This window comes from Teleopsis dalmanni, chromosome X (genome assembly GCF_002237135.1).
Source record: "Teleopsis dalmanni isolate 2A chromosome X, ASM223713v2, whole genome shotgun sequence".
NCBI classification, from domain to species: Eukaryota; Metazoa; Arthropoda; class Insecta; order Diptera; family Diopsidae; genus Teleopsis; species Teleopsis dalmanni.
This window is the reverse complement of record NC_051848.1, coordinates 40404016-40423572: the sequence shown is the minus strand read 5'-3', so window position 1 is coordinate 40423572 and position 19557 is coordinate 40404016. Positions and strand designations below refer to the sequence as shown.

Below are 19557 nucleotides of genomic sequence, written 5' to 3'. Positions count from 1 at the left end.
TCACCATTGAGCTTGATGATTTATACGTTCATACATAACATAAAATGCACTTACCTTGCCAAATATCGTTAGGCCGCCATGTTTAACATTGTATGTTGGTGCGTCTGCATAGCTTGAATCAGCCCATGGAGTATGACAAGTTGACGTCAGTGTCATATAGCGTACTCCAATTGCATAGAGTGTACGTAGCACTGCCAAAGAACCTCCCAGGGAGTGACCACCCTCAACGCCAGTTAGTGAACACAATTGATGATTTTTGTGAGCTTCGATTATATCTTTTAAAGCGTGAAAAAAAAAATAGAATATTCCAATTAGTTTTATCTTTTAAATAGTTATTGAATCTTAAAGAACAAATTTAAGTATATAGAAATAAGTTTATTGTAAGTCAATAGCGAGAAGAAAAGTTTTGAGTAGACTAGCCAGGTATAATAAAGCCGTCTACAGCTTCATCTTATTAGCATGGCTTTTCGTATTATTATTTACACCATGTTTTGCTAAATATTATATACAATATTAATAATAATTAATTAATAATTAATAATAATTAATATAATATTATTATATAAATATAATATTAATACGTAAATATGTTTGAACCATTGTTAATTACCATATATATTAAGCTTATAATATATAAAGTAATAAATAATTTTTTTAAGTCATAAAAAATAAGTTAATGACTGTGGATCCAACAATAACAAAACTTATCTATTTAATCAAAATATTGGGTGATACAAAACTGGCATTTTTTAGATTTTTTCTAGATTCTAATCGAGTATATATTCGCCGTTATTATTTATAACCTCTTGACACTTTTTGCGTAGTTTTATAATTCCAACGGGTGTAGGTGGTTTATGTGGTTTATTGGCGAAGTGATTTTTTGTAGCTGTTTGGAGAACCAGTCCTTTATAATTAAGCGAGTTTTCAGAAACCGAAATAAATGATAGTTAGATGGTTCCATTTAACGGTGGATGCATGAAAACTTCCCAAACAAGTTCCGCTAATTTGCTCCGAGTTATCAAATATGTGTGTGGTCATGCATTGCCATGTTGGACAACAACTTCTTTTCTATTCCTCAATTCTGTTCGCTTTTCCTAGATACTTTTTTTCAAAGTGTCGAGCTATGAGCTATATAGCACCGAATTAACCATTACACTGAGCTGGAGCAGTTCGTAAATGACAATTCAATTTTAATCCTGCCAAACATTCAACATAATCTTGTTCACTGTCAACCATAACTACGAGTATAAAGTCGCTTGTGGACGGCCACCGACCTTTGATCATGATTGTTTGCATAAGATATATCGCCGGTAATGATTCGCTTCAAAACTGATTCAATTTTATTGTGTTTCACTTATAGTAATTTCATCAATCAAATTTTTCACGTTTATTCGTATTGTATCCAAACATCGAGTGCCTTTGCGTGGTCTTATTTTAAATGATTCCAAAGTGTCATATGATTGATGTTTAGTATTTCTGCTATCTCCTGATTAATAGGTGTGAATCTAGCTCCATCATTTGTAAAAAATCATCAGCTTTTTCACCACCTGGTCCACTAGAGCGAGGTGTTAGAACGTTTATTAAAATCTTGCTTTGCTCTAGCCATCAAAATGCCTCAACATCACAACTTTTAAAGCTTCAAAGAGTTTGAGCTAAATTTAGGACTCTACTGAAAATCATTCCAGAAATGAATTAAATCTCATTCAATACACATTGGCAAGTTATAAAAATTGAATTGAATTTCATAATTGTGTGCGCTTCGAAGTTACTTTAAGGTTTTGGTTCCATTATCGAAACCCAGTAAGAAAGGAATTTTTATATGATTACTAATACGTAAGCTTTTACTTTATATATCATATAATGTATCAAACTGGATTGAAAGTTAATGCAGTTTTGTGTCAAAAATAGAAATTTTAACCTTTAGTGCCATATTTTAGTATTTAAATAACAGACATTGTGAAATCTTTAAGAGCAATCGATGGAATGAATTCTTAAATGTGATTGTAAATCACATAAAATCCGCATCCACAGGCGAGAAAACTAACCATCTTATATGGTGCAATGGACAGGACACTAGTGCATAAATAGCAACTAATACCCTGATACCTGCAGTCACTTTAACCACCCAGAGTTCAGTTTCCTGCCTTTGTTCGACTTTCACAACATTTGCACCTTTTCTTTACATATCCTTTTCCTTGGCATTTTATTTCACCATTTTTATGATTCCGTTTCTGATTCTATAGTTATTTTCTCGGTTTATTACAAGTGGCATTTTCAAGGATTTCCATTTTGAGATGTGCCTGTGTGCAAATAACTTTCAATTCGAAGATTTTGCAGTTCGCGTATGCAAGTTGTTGGAAAGTGGAAAGGAAAATTCTGTTGGAGTCGAATGCTTCAATTCAAGATGGAGACTGTATGTGCAGAATATTAAACTGTTGTTCACGTGATGTACTTGCAAGGCTTTTATATTTGTACATATTTTGTGTATACATATATTCACTAGTAGTTGAGGTAGTTTATTTTTTTTCTTGCAATTTGGGTTGTTCCCCTCTATTATATTCCGCTTCGTTACACATGTACTTAGTGTTGTAAAAGGACGCAACGAAGTAGTTTTCACATTTGTACATTTGCTGTGCTCTGGAGCTTAGTTGGTGTTTCACTCCTTTTGCTTTCTATTTTTGTATTTCTGTATTTCTGTATTTCTGTTTCTATTTACTTAAACTTCCTTAAGCTCTTTTTTGTATTTCTTTTCTGCAATATTTATTTGTTCCATATATCAAGGGCTTAAGGTAGTACCAACATAGTTCGAAATTATAAAAAATGGTGGCCAATAGAAAAAATTGCGAACTTTACTGATTTTTTATTGTTACTTGATTTTGCAAATTAGTAAAATTTTGTAGATATTTTTAATTCTTCTTACGCTTATTAGCTTTTCGGGTGAACTCTGCAGTTTACTGTTGTTATCCGTTTAAATTTGGGGAAAGTTTTTGGAGGGCTTATTAAATTTTAAATGGGGTTTTTGGGTTACCAAGTTCGTCCTTTCACTGAAAAATACTTTTTGTATTATAAAATACTGAACTTGTGGTGGAAAATTAAAAAAATAAGAGAATAAAATTATGGATCGCAGAAAAAATATGCGAAGGTATGCTTGAAAAATCATATTTAATATGCATCAATGGTCGAATGCATGCAGAATTGCAATATAATATAAAAAATACAATTTAATTAATATTAAAATTATACTAAATATTGCACTACAGTGAGCACCATTGAGTCATAAAAGTTGCACTTATTTGGTAAATTAATCGTTAAACTTGTTGGAAATAAAGGAGTAAAATTTTCGTTATTCTCTCTCTCAAGCATTCAGTTACCATAATATATATTGACTATATAAACATTGTTGGCCCAATGTTTCCCTGGGAACGCAATGGATTGAAGACGAAGATATAAACTTTAGATGTGAAATGTGGAAAAGTTTGAGATGTGATATTTTGTAGGTATAGTATATAAAAAAATTGCTAAAAATCAAACGAATGAGAAATTGAATAGTGCATTTGATAAATGTTCTTCCCATCTCGTTCTCGCAACCCTGTGTATTCGACAACACACAAAATTTTGGGTGTAAGTGATCTAAAATGAGTGTGAAGAAATGTTTTTTGAACTATAAAAAATTAAGATAATTTACACTAATGAAGTTAATTTATATAGCTGTGGTTTATGCGTTAATTTTAATTAATGAAACAGCAAGTACAGTTCATAACACTTATAAAAATTTGAATAATTCCAATTAAGCGTATGTCAGTTTTTCATACTTAAACTGGACCCACGTGTTAAATTTTCACAGGGTTCAAATTCGACAGGGTTCAATCTCTGACACGTGTAATCCAAAAATATTATAAGAACAATTCAACCAATATATGTTTTTCAAAAACCACTGATGATGGATAACCAATATCATCACTTTTTGGTGATATTCGAAGCAGCTATATTTTTTTTTTTTATAATATAAAATTTTTTGATTTATAAATTATCTAAATTATTACTATCCCCTTTTTGATATGTAATAGAGTTCTTGTCATTGGAAAAAAAATAATTTTTTGTAGATAATTTTATGTGCATTGCTGATGAAGAATATTTTTAGGTTTACGTTTGTCATAGAATGTCTAAAGAATTCTACTGTAAAGGTTTGAATAATGTTTTTGGGCTAATGATCGGTACAGGAATGTCTAAGAAATTCTATTCTAAATGTCCGTTTGAGAACGTCTCTCACTAATATTTTGCTTAATATAGAATTTTAAGACTTGAATCGTGCAGATTTTTATTGGCTTACTAACTCAGACTAATACTTTCAGATCACAGGATCTTGCAGGGCTTAGAAATAGGATTGTTTTTAAAGCTGCTGTTGTCTTCGAACTCTTTTTTAAACAGACTGATGGTGTGTGTCATCGTCTAAAGCAATTATATGTTTATACTAAAAGTCTTTAAGTATGCTTCTCACAAATATTTACCTCGATGATAGATTTAAATGGTAAAATAGAGCACTTTTCATTGGCTTGTTCGGCACTTCTCAAATCAAATGATCTTATTTGTCAGGCAACGGATTTGTTTTTAAAACTGTTTATGTCTTTGAACTTTTGAAGAAACGAATTTCTTTAAAATAATTCAATATCGAACTCTTCGTTTTTAAGATAATATCGCTCAAAAGCACATTATTTAGGGCTCATTTATAACGTTAAGGTTATCTTCAATCACACTGGTTTTTACAAGCGTATGGTTGCTTCAAATGTGGAGTGTGGAACACTGTTATGTTAGAACAAAAAGTCTTTAACTATATTCCGGCATTTCTAAAAAAACGAATTTTTTTAAATGATTCGATATCGGATGTCATTGCTCTTCGTTTTTGAAATAATATCACTTAAATAGTAAAGTATTTGGAGTTTATTTATGAAGTTGGGGTTGTCTAAAAACGTGTGCCATTGTCCTGTTGAAACGAAGAGTCATCCTGCTATAAATATGCAATTTTGAAGAAAGAAATTTTTTTTAACATGATGCGATATTGGGTGCCAAGGAATAGAAATTTTATTTTTTAGAAAAAATATCTCTCAAATAACGCATTGTTTGCGTGGGGTTTTGGTGTCTGATGGATCAACATTACTGACGAAGTTACTGAAGCAGTAGTAAGTCATCATTCAAGTGCTTTGCGTTTCTTGTTTTTCTTATTGCTATGGGACAACCAATTAAATACAAATGAACTGATAATTTTTAAAGTGGTTGCAAATACATCACACTATTTAATTAAACACATATAATTCTTTTAATAATATATCTTATGTTGAGTTTTTTCGGAGTTAGTGCAATTGGGCACTTTTATTCTCCTCCCTTCTCTTTGACGAATTTATGTATACCTCACAAGCTTCGCTGATTATTCGATGATAGATTTAAGATTTGCATACCACTTCGTACGGTTAGTGACTGCTCTAAGATTAGATAGTGCTATGTAGTACAGCCTGTCAGTTTTCGCGTATAGCTTCATTGCTCTGTCCTTTATATATTTTTTAATTCGGTATATTCTGAGGTCTTTTAGTATGTCATTCGTGCAGATGTACTACTACGGTTTTTTGAAGAATCTGATGTTGAGCAACCAGTAGAAAAGTGCCGGTGTGATTATCTGGCTGTAGATCAATTACTTGTTCTTAGCGCCAATATATGTATAAATATAAAAGAAAAGCAGGCAAATAGTTCAGTTGCTATTACTATAAGTTATTTACTTCCGTAATTTTATTAAAATTTTATCAAAAATAGTAACAATCACATTTACTGTACCAGTTTCTGTCATATTTGAATAAAGGATTAGTAGCAAATACAACAAAGATTTTACTGACTTAACATGCATTGTACATCATCAATTTTTTAGTCTGATATTAATGTGATATGGTTGGAATTGTATTATATAAAAATATATATATGGAATAATATAAGAAATGGAGAATATTTACCTAAGGGCAAGTTACATCATTGTTCAGGTTTAATGTTTAACACTTCAGAAAGTTACGTACCTACCTTTCTGTGTACAATTTGTTCCGGAAAATGGAGTGTACGAGCGTACAGCATAGTTAGTTTCAAAGCAGAAGTATTTCATTTTAACATTTCAAAATTGTTATTGTGGAAGTATTAAATAAATAAAAAATAAAACAGAATAGAAATTTAAAAAATAATATGCATGAGTAAGATATAATATTTTGTTAAGTAAAATACACTTTCGAAAAGTTTACAATTCTTACTTGAAGTCACTTAACAAGAAACTTGCAGGAAACTACGCAAAAAGTAGAGGAAGGAAATTTTTTGAAAGCTTAAAACTACTAAACTAGGTGAGAAGTGAAAAATCAAAGAATTATTTTACACATAAAATTGGCACAAGGCAAAAGTGTGTTGAGCATGTTTTCTTGACGAGGTACAAATATACCGACTGCCAGGATGCAACTGATGTGGAAGCAGCTGCACCACGTTTGCAGGTAACAAGTTTTCAACTTCAAAATTTTAACTTTCTTTCTTTTGTATTGTTATATTTTTATAATAAAATATTAGTTGGTTTAATTTTCCCTTCTATTTGGTTAGAATTTTATATATATATTATTTTTCATATGTTCAAACACATAGCTCTTGAAACATAACTTTTCAATGCAACTTTTAATGCACCAATGACCATACTCGACAGATAAAAACTGAAAATTTGTGTTACTGACTTATGTGAGTTGAAGTGTGAAGTAAGCAGGATTTTTTTTAAAAGGGAATATTTTTTATTGTTACGCCATCTATTGGCATATACATGCATATTGGTAAAATAGATCTTTCAATAATTGACGTGACAGTTTGTTGATGTTGTAGTGTCAACATTTATACATCTCAACAATCGTATTTAACAAATTGGATTTAGAAAATGTTGACGTTAGAAAATTTAGTTAGACATGGAAATAGACATGGAAACTTCAAGTATCACCTTAAAAAAATAACTCTTGCTGACGAAGACACTTGCAGACTATGTCTAGAAGAAAAGAAGACAGCGGTGCATATATAATGCCAATATCTAGCACTTGCAAGTAGAACGAACACTGTCTTGGGACAAAATTGCGTTGGTGATGACTTGGCAAGCAACCTCAAGCTAAATGAGCTGCTTGCATTAACAAGAGATATAGTTATGCGAACGGAAGCCACTCCAGCTTTCATTCAATAACGACATCCGTGAATCGAAGGACGGAAAAAAATCCAAGCAGTTTCGCGGTCTACTTTAGCTAATCCTTCACTTCAGTAGGGCCACTTGTTGGACGGTACGCTGTCCTGACGTCCCACAATATATATAGAGATACAATATTATAGAGATACGTTTCTAGTTTTTGGTTCAGAATAACTTCTTCTGATAAATTCTTCTGAAATATTTTATTCAGTTTCATAACAGAATTATTGGAGTTAATACTGCCCACAAAAACCGCTATAATATTATTAGCACAAAAATTTGGATCAAACAAGGTGGTAATATTAAAACGTTAACTATTGTCTCTTATTATTGTGATGTATGAGTATAATTAGTTAATTATTTTTCACTATTATTATTATAAATAAAAATTAATAAAAGTAATTATTTTTAGAATTAAGTTATTTTACATTAATATTGTATTTTCAATATATCCTGAAGTTATCATCAGGAAATATTTTTTATAGATGAACCCAAACATCTATCATCATTTTAGATGGTTAACTATTTCTTGGCAGGATTTAATAGAGTTAAAAGCGTTAAAAGCGGACATATGCGATCATTAGCAAGTTAGTCAACTAAAATCTGTTACTACTACAGATTACCTTAAATTTATGGGTTTATCCATCAATGATTAACCGATATATTGAATTCATATAAATGAAACTGAGTACTTCAGAAACTTCAATTTGCTATATTTTGATTTAATATTTGTACAACTTAAAAGTGTGTACTGTGTATTTTCCGAATAAGCTGATTTATGACTGTTATACTGTTATATTCACTGATCAAGACATGTGATCGATTTCTTACTTAAGAATGCGCCGTGCATACAGATATATATCTGTAAGATGATTTATGTCTTTCTACATAATATTGTATATGGTTGTTAATTATATGTACTTAAGTATCAGATATCAGATAATGACGGATGCTGTAGTTTATTCAATCGAACAATAAAACGGGTCCACTGAATATGCGTTTGTAAATAATACAGGTGGCTTACCAGGTAGTAGAGTTCTGCTACCTGACTTTAACTTTTTTGTTAGAAGTGCACATTGTGTATGGAAGGATTTAATTTAGAGCGCATCTAAAGCGCCCCACGTATGGCGAGAACGGAGAGGACGATTATTTTAAAAGAAGATGTTAATGGAGTTGATAAGGACAATATGTCTTTATTTTCAGATTTTTTGTGGTTATTGACAAAGAAATTTAAATGTCTCTTAAGTCCGGACACAATTTTTGAAACTCGTTGTTAGTATTAAATATAATTGTTAAATGAAATTAAACTTTCTAAATTTTTTAATTATTGTTTCATTCAGTATATTCTAAGCAAATCATTACATTGCTGTATTTAAACACTTTCTTTTTTGTATGTGATATTTTGTATATATTTCAATTATAATAATATTAAAGGTTGTAACTATGTAAGTACATACTTTAATATACATCTCATTGTGTTGGTGATCCTTATATTTGTATAATATATAAAAACTGTCTTACAAAAAGATAACATTTATAAAAATATCATATACAAACTCAAATCTGGTTTTTGACGTTAAAATAATTACAACTTACACAAGTACCATATCTCTTTTAGAATTCTGATAGTTTTATGTATAAATATGTTATAACAGTTAATTTTTTTTAACGTTTACAAAATCTATTTAATTTGTGGGTCCTGAGAATGTGGGTATTTAAAATTTAGTTGATGTTGAATAATGAATTTTATTGGCAAATGTTTACTTTACAGTAAAATTATATGTACATATATTATATATATACAAACGTTTGTGAATACTGGTATTGCTCTCATTTGCTCTTAGAATATAATAAGATTTTAAAGAAACTTGTAAGTTTTCCAGCGCATGTATAGCAGTAACAATTTTTTATCAGTTAACATTAACTCGCAATATACACGCTGCAAACATCGCAAGTAAATGGGCATTAACTTCTCAACTATCTTAAGTTGTTACTATTGTTCATATCTTTGTTGAAATCTTCTCACGTCTGCTAACAAATAGACAGCGACACAAATTAATATAGCAGAGCACTAAATTAACACTAAATGAATTCAATTGAAAACTGTTTTGTATCACTTAAAAGTGTTATGCGTATACATGTGATACTGTTACATGTGTTACTGTAGTTCATATCTTTATTGAAACCTTCTCACATCTTCTTATATATGGACAGCAAACAACTTAATACAGTTAAGCACTAAATGAACACTAAATCAAGTCAATTGAAAACTGTTTTGTATCACTTAAAAGTTAAGCACTAAATACAGTTAAGCACTAAATGAACACTAAATCAAGTCAATTGAAAACTGTTTTGTATCACTTAAAAGTGTTATGCGTATACATGTGATACTGTTACATGTGTTACTGTAGTTCATATCTTTATTGAAACCTTCTCACATCTTCTTATATATGGACAGCAAACAACTTAATACAGTTAAGCACTAAATGAACACTAAATCACTACAAATTGTTATGCGTATACATGTGATACATGTAATTTTATTGAAATTATAGTTTTCTTAACTATGTTGTCTAGAGTCAAGGTTTCATTATTCTATTATTATATAATTTCTTTATTTGAATAGTCCATTTTTATAACAAAGATATGCTTCTGTTACGACCTGCGTAACTTCATGAGTATTTTCTACTTCTTTGCCCAAGTCTTAGAAATGTACAGTTTATAGCTCTTATAGAATCGATACTTAGTATTGTGAAGAAACAATAGGGAAGGTCTAATTATATTTTCATCATTTATTTACATAAATTTTATAGTTAATGTGGTTTACGAATCAATCTTTTTTCACGGCAAAACAATGCAGTGTTATACCGATTCTTTGCTTTTCTTTTAATTTTTCAAATCCCAAGTACAGTCAGTATATCCCATACTTATGTACTTTTGTTTATCCATCGGATGAGTATGTGATGCTCATCATCTCCAGACAAACAGTGCATCGTGCATTTTTGTGAAGTTTTTTTTTTAATATGAATGTTATCTCTAATAAGAGTAATTACAGAATATAATCTGCCCAATATGACATGTAACTTACTTAGACATTAAAAAGTAGGTTCATGGTTATAGCATAAAAAGCAGATTTTCTAGTACCAAGTACTGCATAGCGTTATCTATATTGTGGTACTTACCTTCTGAGGATGTGCATGTTGTCAATTGTGGAGAATAACGATCTGTTAAACGTTTAATTACATCTATTTGCTCCAACGTAAGTTGTACTGCATCTCTGTGTTGTGCTTCACATGGCACATAAGCAGCCCAAAACTGTAAACCGAATAAGAAATAAGTGTGAATCAGTGAGTTCTCATGTGTATGATATACAAAATAATTGATATAAAGATAATTGACCTACTAGAAAGTTTACAATTTCTTAGGTTATTATTATATCATAAATGTAAGCATAACAAAATACGACTTCAATTAAAAGAAAAACCTATTGAATGATTGTATTGCTGATATCTCCAGAAAAGAGCTTTCTAGCTAATGTTGAAGTATAGAAGTCATTGGTAATTAAAGCATTTAAGTTATTTTCTCCATCTACGTACACAAAAATTAAGTCCTGGTCGAGCAAAAAAATATTAAAAATGGTTGGAGAATTAATTGATTGAAGGCCATTAATGACTCTGATTAAAGTACAGCGATTTCTAGATAGAAGTATAATACGTGATTATTGGTAGAGACAAGGTTATTTATAGCTAACGAAACAGTTGTTAACCGGTACAGCAATATGGGGGCGGGCGTTTTTCTCATAGAAAATTGAGGTTCTTCTCTAAACAATTATTCTGGAAGTTTTTGTTAGGTTATAGCTATCAACTAGACTACGTATCTGGTAGATATTCTTACGGCATATTAGCATTGCTATTGCATGCTATTGATCTTCATTTAACGAGGATTCAGGGTATTCTATTCATTGTGGTTTTGTCTTTTTACTTTACGACGCCTTCTGTTGCACAAATCATGTCTGAGTGGCTCAATCTGGTAACAGAATACAAGGTGCACATTTCGATCGAACTGTTCCATTTTCCTTAGTTTTTATAATGATTCAATACGATTGGTGTTCAGAACTTTAACATCAGATGATTTATATAAAAATTTAATTATTTGTATAAAGAGCGAAGATAAAATATTTAAGAGTTTGGTTTAAAGTAACTTATATATAAAGATTATTACCATAAATATTATTCACTTGTGTGTGGGTTAGTACATATATTGGTAGATTAATTGTCATGAAGTTTTCGATTTACTGTTGATATTTTATTTTCATATTGGCAGATTTATTTAAAATCATATTAACCACCCATTAGTGGACAAATCATTACGGATGCGGATTTTAATTATGTAAATTAAAACTTAATCTCTTTAATTAATGACAACAGCAAAAACTTTTTATTGTATGCAAATATATATAATTACGGAGAGTATTATTATTTAAATATATCTATATCTAAAGCTACTATTTACAAAACTTTTCACTACACACCTACAGTTGGTCTTAAAACCATTAGTATCTGTGTCTGTGTTTTATCTGCATCTGTGTTTTAGTTAAAAAATTTCATAACCTAAAATATGATATTATGTTAGATTATTCTGGTTGACTGTAATCCAACCATAGATATATAAAAGTTTTTGGCGATACAAGGTAAAGTAAAACTTTTAGGTACTTACGAAATTAGGGACTATTTGAAGCTCCATTTGAAAAGACAGATTTACTAAGCATAAAAAAACATGTTGAATCAGAGCTTAGTGAGATTGAAACTTGAGTGTCATTCTAATACGAGACAGCGGTCATATACACTATACTATACTATAGCGGCCCCTATAGCAATTATTTCAAAGGGATTTGTGTTTGTATAGTGTTCAAATCACAACTGTTGAGGTGAAGTTTTCCATTAATGGATATTGTACATTTTAGTATGGGTGCCGCAGAATCAGACTCATTTTGATGGGACTGCAAACACATATCCTTAAAATAATTTATCCAAGATAAGGTTTCTGTGGGTATACACTATCCCTAAAAAGAACATAACTCGGCGGATGTTTTATGTCGGACAAGTTCATAGTGTTTTAAAAAGAATTCATTTACATCACTGATACCGCTGCGTGATTGATCCAGAGTTAATATATGTTCGACAATATTTCCGTATGAGACTAAATATACTAATCTAGATTATTGGGTCTGTAAATTTGTTTTTAAAAATGAATATCTAGTGCTTGATAATATCACTTTTTGACTAAATTTACTAATTTAAGTTATGGGGTCTCTAAAATTATTTTCAAAAATGAATATAATGCTGGATAATATATGTATCTGATTAAACTCATTACTCGAGGTTATTGGGCCTATGACTTTGTTTCACTAATGTCTCTGTTTCTGTCTGAAACTAATTTCACTAATCTAGGTTATGGAGTCTGTGAATTTGATTCATTAATCAAGCTTATTGGGCTTGTGAATTTGTTTTTAAAAATAAATATCTAATATTTGACAATATCTCTGTCTGAGACTAACTCACTAATCTAGGTTATGAGGTCTGTGAATTTTTTTTCAAAAATGAAATGTTCGGTAATACCTCTGTCTAACTAAATTTACTAATCTGGGTTATGGGGTCTGTGAATTTGATTCACTAATCTGGGTTATTGGACTTGTGAATTTGTTTTTAAAATATATATTTAATATTCAACAATATCTCTGTCTGAGACTAACTCATTAATCTAGGTTATGGTGATATTCAAAATTGAATTCTTATGTTTGGTAAATTCTTTGTCTGAATAAATTGACTTATCTAGGTTATGGGGTCTGTAAATTTAATTCCCTAATCTGGGTTATGCGGTTTGCGAATTTTATTCATTAATCTGGGTTATTGGGTCTGTGAATTTGTTTTAAAAAATTATAATCTCTGTCGGACTAAATTTACTAATCTAGATTATGAGGTCTGTGAGTTTTATTTCCTAATCTAGCTTACTTGGTCTGTGAATTTTTTTCATTAATCTGGGTTATTGGGTCTAAAAATTGGGTTTAAAAATTGAATGTCTTAGTTCGGTAATATCTCTGTCTAACTAAATTTACTAATATAGGTTATTGTGTCTGTGAGTTTTATTCAATAATCTAGGTTATGGATGCAGTGAATTTGTTTTTAAAAATTAATATCATCATCACATCACAAATAATGTTTACTAATTGTTCGTTAAAATTCCATTTCCATTTCTATTTGTAAGCACAACGTCATATATGTGTATAAACGAATATTATCGAAAGCCAATTACGATACTTCGTTCTTCTGGTCCATAAGTTCTAAGAGTTTATCTGCTTATACTTATATTGGTAAATATGATATGAAATATATCAGTATGAATAACGCTTTTATGCTTAATGTATTCTGCAACAGAGTTTTCCCACTTCAGATGAAATGAACTAATTTGCCAAAATTTTATGATTTGATTTTACTGGTTATCCGTAAAATCACTTTCCAGACACTGATATATACTAACAAAAATACAAGTGTTAGTTTGTATTGCTGTAGCTGTGTGTATGCAACTACAAGTGCAAGTGCATGACTGGATGTTTTCGATGATGCGATTGTTAATATTGATATGGAATTATTATATAAATATATTTATGCAGTTCAGAGTATTACACTTCATTACAGGAATTGTTGCAATTGTTGCATTAGAAATCACGTATTTCATAATTAAATTCACTGGCATTTGAGCATTCGATGTTGCAAACTCAAATATTTTAATTGTATTAGATTTAGTACCTCATACTTAGACCTTTTGCCGTACTTGTGGTAACTAATAATACTACTTGCGGTCGTATATGCAACAATTAAGTGCGAATGTGGAATTCATTTGCAGTGCGATTTCATGCAGTTGTTATGTACCTGAAAAGTCAGAATACTTTTTAATTGTTAATAATTATTGTGTAATTAAAATTACACAGAAAAATTCTTTTCATACATTTAAGTATTTAATTAAGCTTCACTAATTAAAACAATTGCAACTATTCAGGAAGAAGTAGTTAAATAATTTGTTTGTTTTCGCATGAATTGTACTTTTGGAGTTTGGAGAATTTAATATTAGAATTCACTTTTTCTAAAGTAAATAGGTTGCCTGTATAATATCTAGAGGTAGAAAGGATGTTATGGTTTTCACTCGAAGTATTTTACTTATTTCTAAATTAATTTCTAGTGAGAAATTATTCTTATAAAATCTTAGTTATCTACTGATAGTTCAGTTTCTTTTTCTACGCGCTTAAAAATAACTGCTGTTCATGCCCCCTGTTGATATATTTTACTATTTTACCCCCTCAGAGAATTGGGAAACCAAACTCTAACCTAACAATAAACTTAAAATGGCGATCATAGTTTCTGATTAGCTTACACACTTATCGGAACACACTGATGGGTGCAATAAGGTTTTAAGCGGAATCTGACTTCAATTATTACTGAGTACATATGCGTGCAAAGTAGCTGTTAAGGTAGGACAGTTCTTGCTATACGTGTAAGTTGTAGTTCTTCGTGTCAAATCAAACTCTAACCCAACAATAAACTTAAAATGGCAATCATAGTTTTTGATGAGCTCCCGAACTTGTCGGTATTATACTGATGGGTGCATTAAGGCTTTAAATGGATACGAACTTCAATAATGACTGAAGTACACAATTGTATTATATTAATTTGTCTTCTCTTCTATTTAAGTGCTTACACTCTGAAGCTTACTTAAATTAAAATAAAACCCAATTTTCTATAAATTTTGTGAATATTAAAGTATTCAAAGATGCAAAGATAATGGTAGTGTGAGAGGGTAGGAAATTTTTATGGGAATACAAATAGTGGTTGATTGAGGATGAATAGGGTGTAAATTGAATTTAACCAGGATTAAGACAAAGAAACCTATCCACTTCTATGTAATTGGTCCAAACATCGATTGGACTAAGGTTTATGTGTGCGGTGTGGCAGAAAAACAGCTCATTCATATAATTTCAAGGAGTAGACCTGAAGTATGGGTACATATTAGGAAGTGAAATATATATGCGTGATAAGTAACTGTTTAGCACATGATTATATCTTGATTTCAATTGAGCTAGGACAGGTCTATAGCCATACCCACACATAATTCTGTTGTTCTCTATTTAGTAACACATAAATACATTTTCATATAAGATAATTATATGTAAATATTCTTCAAGCTTTAATTCGCATCAGTAATACTGTTCAATTCTGTTCTTTTGCCGCAGTATTTAGAATTTATCAAACGATAATTACATTTTTATAAAATATCTTTAATAAATAAAAAGTTTTTTTAAGTCCTACTAGCAACTGTGCTAAACTAGTTCTTTATATTGAAAGTAACTAGTGTAGTGTAGTGTAGTGTAGTGTAGTGAAGTATAGTGTAGTGAAGTGTAGTAGAGTGTAGTGTAGTTTAGTGTAGTGTGTAGTGTAGTAGTACCCTAAATTGAAGAATTGAATTGTGATCTTAAATTAGAGAATAATGATGTGTTACTTGAAAGTAGCTTTCAAAAACAATCAAGAATAGTAAACTTGACATTTTATTTATTAACATTTCAATATTTAAACAAAACAAAAAAAACGCCATAGGTTGATTTTTATGGAAACGGATTGTGCAACATTACTGACATCTTGAAATGGTAACTACTATACACTTGAAGACATTATTATCACACATAAAACTTTCAAAAGTTGACAATATGTAAAATATAAAAAGAGTATTAAAGTGAAAAATAGAAATTTGTAAATAATTCAGATGGTAAATATAAATTTTAAGGATTCAAACTCAATCAAATGCATCGCTGAAACCATTTCGTTGTAGACGTTGTAGAGCTTATTGTTGCTACGACTTGTGGCGTCGTACGAGTGGTAGTGCAATGTTGCATTGACAATGTTGACAAAAGGGCAAACATGCATGTACAATTGACGTCGTGTGAAACTTCTTAACAACCCAAATCATTGCAAAATGTATCTTACATGCAAAAAATGTAAGTATTTCCAAAAAAACAAAAAAACAAAAAACAAATAAAACAAAAAAAAAAAGATAGAAAAAAACTGGAATAAGTCAGTAAAGCAGCGCCACTCAAATCATTGCATTCAGTCACGTGAACACAATAAATGTTGCAACATTGCAGTGTTTTGTTAAAAGCTAAAGAGCGGCAGGCATTGCATTTGTGCATGGAATTAGAGCACATAAATGCTCTAATTCCATGCAGAAACATAAAGAAAATGCACACGGAATGGCAAAATTGCCATTTTATTAAGTGCAGAGCGATAACAAAGTAAAGCTGAGCGACGCTATACCATTTAAGAATTTAATCTGCTTAGCATCGGATCCACATGCTACATTTTCTGTTCCTGTACACTTTGCCATTGTTCCTCTCTGTGCCGGCTTAATTCCTGAAGATCATATAACATTGCTAATGTAAGTAAGACCACTAAAAGGTGGTAAAGGTAAACGGAATGATGGAAAATGTCTAAATGATTTTCGATGTAATGCCTAAAAGGGAGACTAGCTATACTGCGTTAGTTCATTCCTGTCGAGGAGGTTTACATATCAAATAGGAAGTTAGTTCTGTTAATCGTTCACTAAAATTGCACAACAGTACATTATTTGTATAGTAAAAGTCGCGGAGTTTGATTTTAAATTTCTTGAATCTATTCAATAAATCTAATCTAAGTTAATTATTCTGAAAAATTACTAAATGAATTTTTGAAAAAAGTAATGGGGTTGTATAAAGACACGGTTAATTATCTAAGCTATAGTCACCTGAAACGGTGTGGTGTAGCCAACGGTATTTTTATTATTAGGAATGTTATTTATATATATATATATCATATATATATATAATATATATATATATATCATATATATATATAATATATATATATATATATCATATATATATTATATATATTATATATCATACCAGTTAAATTATTCAGTTGAATTCCAGAGCCAAAACATTGCATAGTAGTGCTTAAAAGTTGAATTGAGCGATATGTCTAATTTATATATGTATCTATCACATATTTCCATATAATTGTAACAACTTTTTAAACTAATTCTTAATAGTCAAAACCTCAAATTCGGTGACATTCAACATTCACCGTACGAGATATAGAATGGGAAGGATAGTAGAGGGTCTGTTTCCACAGTGTAAAACCTTTAAATTTTCACCCGCTTTCCACATTTCAAATAAGGATTTTAGAGCCTTTTCTGAGGGTTGTGGGCTTTTCTGAACTAAATAAGTATTATGTGTGTTTCTTGGCTTATCTTGCATCATCTTTGTGCTGTTGTAGTGTAGTTTTTTTGCTCTTTGTGTAAGGCTGATAGTCGTTGTCTGGTCGCCATACATTCACAAATTGTGTAATTTTATTTTTACTAATTAAGGAAAATTTTTTTCTAATTAAGGAAAAACGATGAGGAAACATATCGACTACGTAGCTATATGCAAATGTAGTGAGGGTCTCTGGAATTCAAGGAGAAATTGTAAATTAGAATTATCAATTACAATTGCCACATTTGCTAGGCACGTTATATTTTGTATTGTAAAAATTAAATCGATTTGTAAAGCAGAAAAAATACTTAAATAATTAAATTTTTTAATAATATTAATTTCATATAATTTTTTTTATAATATATAACACTTAAAATGAAAAACTATTTTTATTTTTGTAATGAATATTCAGTGTTTGGCCTTATTGTTATATGCAAACTAGCAAATTGAAATCCTTTTGTTATTTTTTTTTATGAAAATTGCATTTTCATTTATATTTGTTTAATACTTAACTTAATTGATTACTTTTTATTCAATATAAACATAATAATATAAATAAAAAATGTTGTTAGCAAAAACCAATGATATGAATATTGCGTTAAAATATAATAAATTTTGATTTTTATGCATATCTCCACAAAAACTCTAGATTAGCTTAAAAAAGTCACTAAGTATAATATAATAAATTTGTTAAAAATTAAAAATTTTAATTTCACTAAAGAATATAATAAGCTGGGTAAAAAAAAATTATTTAAGGCCTTTTCTTTTCTAAGCATATCACAAAAGAACAACCGTTTATTTTAAAAATAACATGTAAAATAATAACACTAGGCCTTTCCTTTTCTAAGCATATCACAAAAGAACAACCGCTTATTTTAAAAATAACATATGAAACAACAACACTGCTGGCTTATTTAGTTCAACTTTTTTGAAATCGCTTAACTAATAATTAGCTTAAGTCGTATGGTTGTCAAGACTAATAATTCGTATACAATTTTTAAAAGTACGTATAAAATTTCTAGTTAACTCTTAAGAAATATTTGACAAATAATATTCAGATCTTTTAAATTGTCTACTTTTTTCTGTTAACATTGAAAATGTCTGAAAATATGTACAAATTTTATTCACAATCGTGTAAAAAATAATATATAATTTCGGAAAATTATTATTCATTTTCAAAACATACATAAGTCTAACAAAATTTCCATTTTTGCAGAGTTGCCATCAAAAGTAGTGTTTATTTTATGTTGTTCTTTTGCAAAGTGCTTACAAAAGAAAAGGCCCTTTAATGCTTAATAGCTATATTATCAAGACAGCAAACAAAATTTTCGGTTCTTTCAGAGTTGCCATCAAAAGTAGTGTTTATTTTATGTTGTTCTTTTGCCAAATGCTTACAAAAGGAAAGGCTCGTTGTTATTAAAAAATGTTTAATAGCCATAACATATTCGGAAGACAGCAATTACCATAAGAAACAAGTTAGGTATGATTATTCACACTCCTAACTCATATGTTGCTTTGACATCGAGTTAAAGACCATTGTATTCTCTAGATTATTTGAAAAGTTTATAAAGTTTTTATCACGTAACAAAGACATTTCTTTTTATTACATCTTCCTTGAGAGTAGCAAATGTTTTTTCCTAATTTGTCGTGTCTTTAATGCGCTTATGTTATATGTTGTAGATTTTTATTTTACGTAAAACTTCCTTTGTGCATTTTTAATGGATAAAAATGTTGCAATTTTCAAATTACAATTTTGTGGGATTGGATATTCCTGCAGGTTTCCAAAATTTGTCAGCTTCCTTTTTATTTGCGGACTTTGCTGCAAGCTGCGTTGAAAGGGTATCAAAGTATAGTGGCACAGAAGACAGCTAAGCATTATGTTTCGAGTAAAATTTTAAGAAAAATCTCAACAATTGTGCTGTGCTTAAAAGTCCACAACCAAAATTTTTAACTCCCAACATTTTTTAGTTAACAATTTCAACAAAGAAAT

The 19557-nt window shown here is 29.9% G+C and overlaps 1 protein-coding gene across 1 annotated transcript in view; it reads right to left on the bottom strand.

Moving 5' to 3' along the window:
• Positions 1–19557, bottom strand: part of LOC119688328 (serine/threonine-protein kinase pakD) — a 46779-nt gene continuing 27222 nt past the window's right edge. Inside the window, exons 7-8 of the mRNA XM_038103006.1 lie at positions 10414–10546; positions 1–275 (exon numbers count right to left, since the gene is read on the bottom strand). Coding sequence (XP_037958934.1) covers positions 1–275; positions 10414–10546 — 408 coding nt within the window. The remainder of the gene's footprint in view (positions 276–10413; positions 10547–19557) is intronic.